Source organism: Populus alba, chromosome 11, assembly GCF_005239225.2.
Source record: "Populus alba chromosome 11, ASM523922v2, whole genome shotgun sequence".
Lineage (NCBI taxonomy): Eukaryota > Viridiplantae > Streptophyta > Magnoliopsida > Malpighiales > Salicaceae > Populus > Populus alba.
The window spans coordinates 3,238,086-3,246,756 of NC_133294.1; the positions used below are offsets into that span (position 1 = coordinate 3,238,086).

The following is an 8,671-nucleotide window of genomic DNA, read 5'->3' on the forward strand; positions in this document are numbered from 1 at the left end:
TGAGTATGTGAGGTTTCCTGTTGACTTGGCTCCTCGAAAAATTGGAAGAGAACTCCAGCGCTTTTTAGTCGTTTAAGAGAAAACAGCAAATGGGTTTGTGGAGTTCAGTCTTGGAAAATGGTGAGCAGCAACAAGGGGATGATGATCAGCTGGAGAGAACAGAAAATGGGGATGGTAATGTCCACATTGATAATTTTCATTAATTTGCAGAGCCCTGATTCTCGATGTTACGTTAGTTGTCTTGAGGTAGTGTCATCTTGCAGAACATCTGTTGATTTCGTACTTTTTGATGCTTTGTATATGTTTCACAGATATTGACTTGCAGCAGCAGTAGCAGCTGGCTCAAACATATATGTTTTTGGTAGACTTAACAATGATACAATCTTATCATCGTTGCATGTTCTAAACACTGGAAAGAGAGCGTTGGTTTACATGGTTACTTCTGCGTTTCATACAAACCGCAATAAACATTTATTTGGTAACAATAAAATCAAGTTTTGAAATGTGGGGATCCATGTACTTTTTGTGTTTGCACCGCATGTTGATAAAAAGCATCACCAACCTGCTTTTCCAGACCGTGCAGATCCAAAATGCTCCAAAGAGGTCTCTGTTAATGGCGAACAGCCATGTGCTCGTCATTCTCACTCAATGGTAAAGCATGAAAGATCATTGACTGTATCTTCTGTTCGTTCAAGATTAAGTTCCATTTTGTCTACCCCTTACTGCCTGATTATTTTATAAATTATTTTGTCTTTGGATGTACAGCATCAGCATACACGTCAAAGTCTTTATGGCATCTTTTCTCCCAATTATATGACTAAGTAAGGTAAGAAATATTGATTTGTTCTTTGGAATTTTTAATTTATTGAGCAAATGATTGAAAACTCTTAATGCAAGGTCCGTATTATACAACTATTAAAAATCACCAATTGTTTAATTCAACCTATCATTGTTCTATTGCCTCTCGAACTTTCTTTTCAAAAGTCCACATCCTTGCTTCCATGGCATCATGATTAAAATGGGAAAGGCAATAATAATTTGTAAGAATATGAGAAGCTATTCCTACTTTGAGTACATCATCTTCATCGCTACTGTTGTTGGCATTGATAACTTTACTGTTTGATGAGCTGCTGCAATGGGATGTGATATCTTCATTCTTTGATTGGATATCATTATCATTTCCTTCCTCTTCATGCAACCATTGGATACCAATCGTCCTTATTTGAATAGCTGGCTCATGTCGAAGCACTGAAATACTCATGTGATCATCACCGTTATCATATGTGGTGAAAATCCAGTTGCTTAGCGATGAATCATGTGGAAGCACTGAAATACTCACGTCATCACCATTATCAAATGTAGGATCATTGGCCCCTAATTTCCAGTGGCTTAGCGATTGGATTTCACGAAACCCCCTCATGTTACACGCAGGGAAGACCCCTTGACGATGCAAGGATTGACCAATGGTATTGTTTCTGATTCCAATACCAACTTCTTCAGTGCAATCGTACTCTGACGTCACACTAAACCTTGTGAACAGATTAAAGCCACATATCCGGTGCGCAAGATGTGAGGATATTTTGAATGAAAAGTTATCTGTAAACTCATTCTGAATTAGCCATTTATCCTCTTCCTCCTCCTCATGAAACCTCCTTAACATCTCATCTTCATCAAATACAAAGTTGACAAAGTTGAATTTGCCATATACAAACTCTTCTCTTCAGCTCAGAGGCTAGCTTCATGTTTTGATTCAATCACCTACTCTCATTCTTACCGGGAAAGCAATCACATGGCAGATCATCTCGCTAAACAAGGAGTGCACAGAATATCTGATTTTGTGGCTTGGTTATGACCCTCATAGATAATTTATCGGTACTTTGTTTAATCCAATGCAGATTATGTTGATTGGGGCATTCTTTTGGCTCCTATGCAGGAACCAGATGGTGGAAGGTTTTTATTGAGTTTGTAGGGTTTATGTTATATAGGTTTGCTAGCTAATTCAACAAACTTTTTCTCTGTGTAATGATTGCATTGCACAATTTTGCATTACTTAATAATAACAGCTTCTTTCAAAAAAAAATGTCATCTGTACCACCAAAACAATGTCTATAAAATGAGCAAATGACAAATATTCAATCAGATGTAGATTTCAAAAACAATAAAATGGGTGAGGGAGGACCTGAAATCTCGATGGTTGTATTTGAGCACAAACCGTTTCCATTATTCTGAACACGTGTGAGTCAAATGATTGGATTAATTCTTGCTTTATCCAATCTTGGAACTCGACAAATTGATCACAACCATCTGCTTTATTCGAACTGTTTGGATTTGTAGGTCTTTGCAGTGAATAGCAATAGGACACATCTAAGGACCACAAATGGGATGGAAGCTCTTGGAGTGCCCGAAGCATTTTGCAATTTCTTAAATATAGATGTCTGAGTTGACCAAGATCCTTGATGCTTTCTGGAAGAAAATGAATTGGAGTTCCACTTAAATCTAGTCTCGTCAAGGAGTGTGGCAGTGAAAACGAGGTAAATCTCAATATTTTCCTCGCTGAAAACCTAGAGGGAAAGAATAGCTTCAAAGGAAGAGATGTAATGTGTGATGTACTTGCAACAATTCCATAGCTTTGAAGCAAGCTGCGCCCCTGATGATGCTCTAACTCCATATTCAAGCTGTCAAGATTTGAGCAACCATCTAAAACCAGCTCTTGAAGTGAATTCAATCTACTCATTTCTTCTGGAAGCTCTATAAGACTTGTACAATTTCTTAGATTTAAGATCAATAATCTTTGTAAATCACCAATAGATTCGTGAATTTGAACCAAACGGATGCAGTCTTCAAGTATTAGTTTTACAAGGGCTGGGAGACCCGAGAAGTCTGGGGTTCTAATGAGATCATGAGAGTGACGAAGATCAAGAATTTTCAATTTTGGAAAAAAACTGCGAAAATACATGAATTTAGTTGTTATCAATTGAAACCAAAGAGATTGCTATAACGAGAGACTCGATACATACCGGTTTGCCCTTCCAAGCATCAACTAGACAGCTTCTGGATAGATCAAGAACCACCAGCTTCTCTAAACATACTTGATTTGGTATGGATCTCGAAGAGAATCCATGCCAACATAACCATATCAAATTCTTAGGGAAGTGCTCAAAACTTCCATAGAATTTCGTGTAATTTAGTTGGAGAAATTTTATATCTGGCATCTTTCTAAAAGCATCCGTGTTGAGGATGGGAAACAAACTTGTTTGGCCAGTTTGTAATTTTTCTCCATCAAAAAAGTCAGAAAGCCATTGTTGAAAGAAGTTAAGCTTGCGACGCTTGCTGCGAACCATTAAATTGGTACACACAACTTTTGTATAATCATCTTCCATTAATGCATGCATATCCAGGGTAAGGCCTCGCAATTTTTTGGCATCCTGCATCAAAATTAAATATTAAAAGCACATGAGAAAGGAAAGTAAAAGAATGATTTAAAAAAAAAAAAAGGATGAATATTTTAAGTCACCGCAAACCATTTAAGTAGACAAATAAAAAAATTGAGCTACTTACAGTAGTTCCTTTCAAAACGGTAAAAGCATCCTCGTGACGCCATATTCTTTGACATTTGGGAGATTCTTGACGAGCAATTTCCCTTCCCATATCTCTTACTAGTTGATGCATCCACAACCTTTTATCATTGTTGATTTCAACAAGACATCTATCGAGGAGATTGTCAATCCCAAATCTTGCACCTTTATCGAGCCCATCCAGTATCGTAACTACATCATCCACATCCATTCCATTGAAGAAACAAGCAATATCAAGGAATAAAGCCTTCTGGTAATCATCATCAAGAGAGTCGTAACTTATTTGAAGAACCTTTTGAACTTCACAATTTGGAATCACTTCCATTTTTTGTAATGCGCTTTCCCATATTTCTCTTCCTTTTCCGGACAATGAAGACCCAATAACTCGATGGGCTAATGGAAGTCCATTACAATGACGTAATATTCTCCAAGAGTCTTCTACAAAACCATCAGCAGGGTCAGCTTGTCCAAAGGCATTCCAACTGAAAAGCTCAAGTGATTTTTCATCATCTAGCGGTCCAACTTTGCACCGAACCCCCTCAATATCATTAGCTGAAAACAAACCCTTATTTCTGGTTGTTACAATGATTTTACTTCCTTTACAAAGCCAATTTTGCATGCCAATGATTTTATTGAATTGGTCCCTTTTGTCCACATCATCTAGAACAATAAGAGTTCTTCTGCAACATAATGCATCCTTAATTTTCAGAATTCCTTCATCTTCATCATTTATCTCAACAGTCTTATTTAGGATATCAAAAATAAGTTGCCTCTGTAGGCAAACTATATCCTTTGACCTAAAATTTGATAGGAAGCTCTTTCCTTCAAATTTATAAAAGTTCTGGTTAAAAACACTCTTAGCTATGGTTGTCTTTCCAACTCCACCAATTCCATAGAGCAAAGCAATGGCAGCACCATGGGATCCATCTTGCAACCATGAGTTGATATCTTGTACCAGAGGATCTCTTCCAATGAAATGAAGGGGGACATTAAATATTTTTGGATCCAAATTCTTTGAGACATTCTCCACAATAGATTGGACAAACTGTGCCTCGTACCTACATCAAAAAATAAAATACAACGTTGGATAATTAGGAGCCTCTATGTAAAGGATAGAAATAAACAACATTTAGCTAAGAAATTAAACCGGGTTTCGTGTCCATGATTGATAGTTAAATTTGTGGGTGTGTTATGACCACCTATTAACACCAAATCATGATCGAAAAAAAAAAAAAGAAGAAGAAGAATTATAAGTATTTTATTTTATTTTTCTTATATGTTTTCTTATCAGTACACTTAACCGAAAGAAATTAAGAGTTCACGACCAGCATTCTAGTCTTATGCTATGTATAGTTTCATCAAGAGATATAACTTACCCATCTCCTAAATCCATTCCAGCTAAATTTGCAATTTCCTTCAAAGCAATCCTCCACCCATTCACCCGCTCCATCTCCTCCTTGTAGTGCTTTTCATGTTCCACAAATGCTGCAGCGAAGCTCCCAGTTTGATTTCTGACTTCAGATGGATCCACATGATAGAATACTGGGAAAACTATGCAGTCACCATTCCTCTTACGTTCCATGATCATTACAAGTTCATCGAGGCACCATCTCGACGAAGCATAGTTTTTGGAGAACACGATGATCGCTATTTTTGATTGTTGTATTGCCTTCTGGAGCTCCAGCTGTATATTCTTTCCTCTCCGAATTTCATCATCATCTCTAAATGTGTGAAACCCTGCATCAACCAGGGCCTTGTAGAGGTGATCGGTAAAGTTCTTGCGGGTGTCTTCCCCTCTAAAACTCAAGAACACTTGATATTTACAATTAGAAAACCGTGAAGAGTAGGATTCTTGATATTTCCCAGCAGCCATTTCGAGTCTAGTAAAGATAAGACTTTTCAAAGATCTGAACAAAATAAAACAGTTTTCAAGATCGACAGCACACCAATAAGCTGAAGTGTTCATATATTATTATCTTACTTTATCTTTAAAATATACACATGATAAATCTCTATGCTGAACCACCAAAATCGGTTGATGAGATCATCAATAATTAGTTTCTAACAGTGAATTAATCGAAGTGATTCTCAGTTACAGCAGAGTTACATTCAACAATATTGTTGTAACCCATTTTTGGGTCCCCGCAAAAAAATAAAATAAATAGCCAAAGAAGGTTAGAAAAATGACAAGAGGCAGAAGCGCTCGGAAAATGGTCAGAAAATTGGTCAAGGAGTATAAAGATACAAAGATTGGATTTTTGACAAAATATTCTTGAAGGATGAGAACCCTATTGAGAAGAAAATTTTGAATTTTGAGGAGAGAAGCCCAAATTTGGATGTTTATGGGTTTAATTGATTTTTTTTATTGGATTTATAGGGGATTTGATTGCAAGAAAATTGATTTTTTAAGTCAATTTGGGCTTTAAATTGAAGAAATTAAAGTTCTGGGGCCAAATTATGATTTTTAGGAATTTATTAAGTCAAATCAGGGGCTTAATTGCATAAATATTGAAGTTTAATGGCCAATTAGGGGTTTAATTGTGAAAATCCAAAACCAGGGACCAATTTGGAAAAGGCGCAAAGATAGGGGGGCTGTTTGGAGTTGATTGAGGGGCCTAATTGAAGAAATTGGAAGTTTATTGATCAATTGAGGGCTAAATTGCATAATTTAGAGGCCAAGGACCAAAGTGGAAAAGGCGGCCAACTTGGCGGACAAGACCGAAATTGGCAGGGACGCAATTGAAAGGAACAAAAATAATTGGGGGACCGATGTGAACGTTGGCGCTTTTCTGGCGCCACATTTAAATGAAACGGCGCGTTTTCTCCAAAACGACGCCGTTTCATGCATTTAAAAAAAAAAAAAAAAAAAAAAAAAAAAGAGAATAGAGACCAAACGGTGCCGTTTTGAACGGCACTGTTTCTCTTCTTCTTCTTCCCCCCGCAGGCGTAGCAGAGGAGAGGAAAACCGGGGTTTTTGTCCCCGCCTCTCTCCTCACGTGCCATGGCCCGACGCCCCACACTTTGGGACCCCCGAAGCCGAAGCCGATGGCCGACCACCCGCCGCGCCACCGAACCCGAGAGAAGCACCTTGGCAGCGGCGCCTGCCGACCGACCGACCAGCACGCCTTGTTCCCCCATGCATGCCCCGATATTGCCTATAAATAGAGAAGAAGCAGAATGAGAAAAAAAAAAAGGGAGAAAAGGAGGAGGGGGACCCCGAAAGAAAGAACCCGAGACAGTTAGAAGAGAGAGAGAGACCGAAAGAGAGAGAAACCACAAAAACTTACGAAACCGTGACTGAAAACCCATGGTTTGAAAAGCTTGGATAGTTGAAACCGAGAGGGGACATCCAGAAGTTGAAGCAGAAGCGAGCGAACCGAAGGTGTGGTCTCGGTCCACTTTGGAAACCACCGTGAGCTAAGCCTGCTGCCATCGCCGCCACCGCGGCCTCCGCCAGCAAGTCGCCGTCTCCGCTGCGCCAGGTACGCCATTCTGACCCTTGCATTTTTTTCCTTAGGCCGGCGTAGTTTGGCCTCCTGCATGCAGAATCGTTTCTGCATGCAGGAGGCATGGGGGGGGGAAATAATTCCCCCCCGTTCATTTCCTTTTTGTTGGACCAGACAGTGTCTGGCCCAATGATATGGGTCTGGGCCGGCCCGGCCCAGACCAAAGCAGGTTACTGTTGGGCGAGTCCGGCCAACAATTTTTAGGGTTGGAGTCCGGCCCAGTTAGTTGGGCCGGCCCAGCCCATTTTAATGTATTAATATATATTATTTGTTATATTATTATATTATGCATGTGGATGTATATATATATATATATTTTTTTTTTTTTAAAAAAAATAAAATATAAAAAAAATAAAAAATAAAAAATTTCTGAAAAGTAAAAAAAATATATAATGTTGTTTTATATACATTGATTTTTTTATAACAAGGGGATATAATTTCAGTATTTAAAATACCCGGTTTTTCGTCAAAAAAAAAATGTTTACTAAAAAAAAAATGTTTTGTTTTTCATGCATACGGCCAATACACTAACATGTTTTGAATGTTCTTTTTATATATAAAAAAAAATATTGGAAGTTTTGAAAATGTGATTTCGCATGGATTTCTTAAACACAAATCATTTTCTTGCATTTGTGGATTTTACAACCTGTTTGTAAAACTCCAAAGGGTATTGGCCAATATTCCAAAAACTTATAAAAAATCTTATTTTGGGAGGAGAAGTTGTGGTTATTGTTTCACCGCTAATGTTTGGATGAAGAAATCCTTAAAAGGACGAACATCCAAAATATTATCGGGAGTAATAAATCAACGCACATGTTTGAAAGAAGCTTTGGTTGCGATCGAGAACATTTCAAAATTTTAATTTTTTTTTTCTCCACGGTTTACGAGTCGTGAAAAGTATAAAATTGTTTTATGTAACTGTGAAATTTTCTTCGTTCTTTTTTTTTCTTCTTTTCCTTGCGATTTATGAGTCACCGACTTTTGAAATACTAAAGGAAAAAACGAACTTTCATAGCACATGAAATTTCCTCAGATTTCTATCTAAAATAAATTGACGGGTTTAGAAGACACCAACACCATAGACTATGGAGCAAACCAAACACCAAGCAGCTTACCTTAGGTAGGGCGTATTAGGGGTGCTAGTATCTTCCCTTTACGCAACTAGTCCCTTGCCTTAGAATCTCTGAAAGACCAGTTAGGGTTCCTAGTGACCAAATACTAGGTGGCGACTCCAAAAAAACCAAATCCTTAGACACAACGAAAATCGCCAGCCGATGTGTGTGCCTTTATAATTTTTTTGTGGGGGTGTGACAGAATGGCGACTCCACTGGGGATGTTAGGACTAAGCTTGATTTGTTTGTTTTTGTTTGTTTGTTTATGTTATATGTTATTGGTTTTTGTTTTCTTATGATGTTTGTTTTAAAAGCTTTAGCATATATCTTTACATTCTATAATACATGCCATAGTCATGCATCACTTTATTATTATTATTTATGTTTTGGAGGGCACACACATGTAACTCTAAGTTTAAGTGGGGGACTAGCAGCTTGCCTTATGACTTGAGTCAAGGCTTAAGTTTGTGTAAACCCC

The 8,671-nt window shown here is 37.9% G+C and overlaps 1 protein-coding gene across 1 annotated transcript in view; it reads right to left on the reverse strand.

Moving 5' to 3' along the window:
- Window positions 1-946: 946 nt before the first annotated feature.
- The window catches only part of LOC118040273 (disease resistance protein RPV1-like), a 12,276-nt gene continuing 4,551 nt past the window's right edge, over window positions 947-8,671 (reverse strand). The window contains exons 2-7 of the mRNA XM_073412643.1: window positions 4,952-5,482; window positions 3,559-4,633; window positions 3,007-3,425; window positions 2,611-2,942; window positions 1,326-1,716; window positions 947-1,256 (exon numbers count right to left, since the gene is read on the reverse strand). Coding sequence (XP_073268744.1) covers window positions 947-1,256; window positions 1,326-1,716; window positions 2,611-2,942; window positions 3,007-3,425; window positions 3,559-4,633; window positions 4,952-5,482 — 3,058 coding nt within the window. The remainder of the gene's footprint in view (window positions 1,257-1,325; window positions 1,717-2,610; window positions 2,943-3,006; window positions 3,426-3,558; window positions 4,634-4,951; window positions 5,483-8,671) is intronic.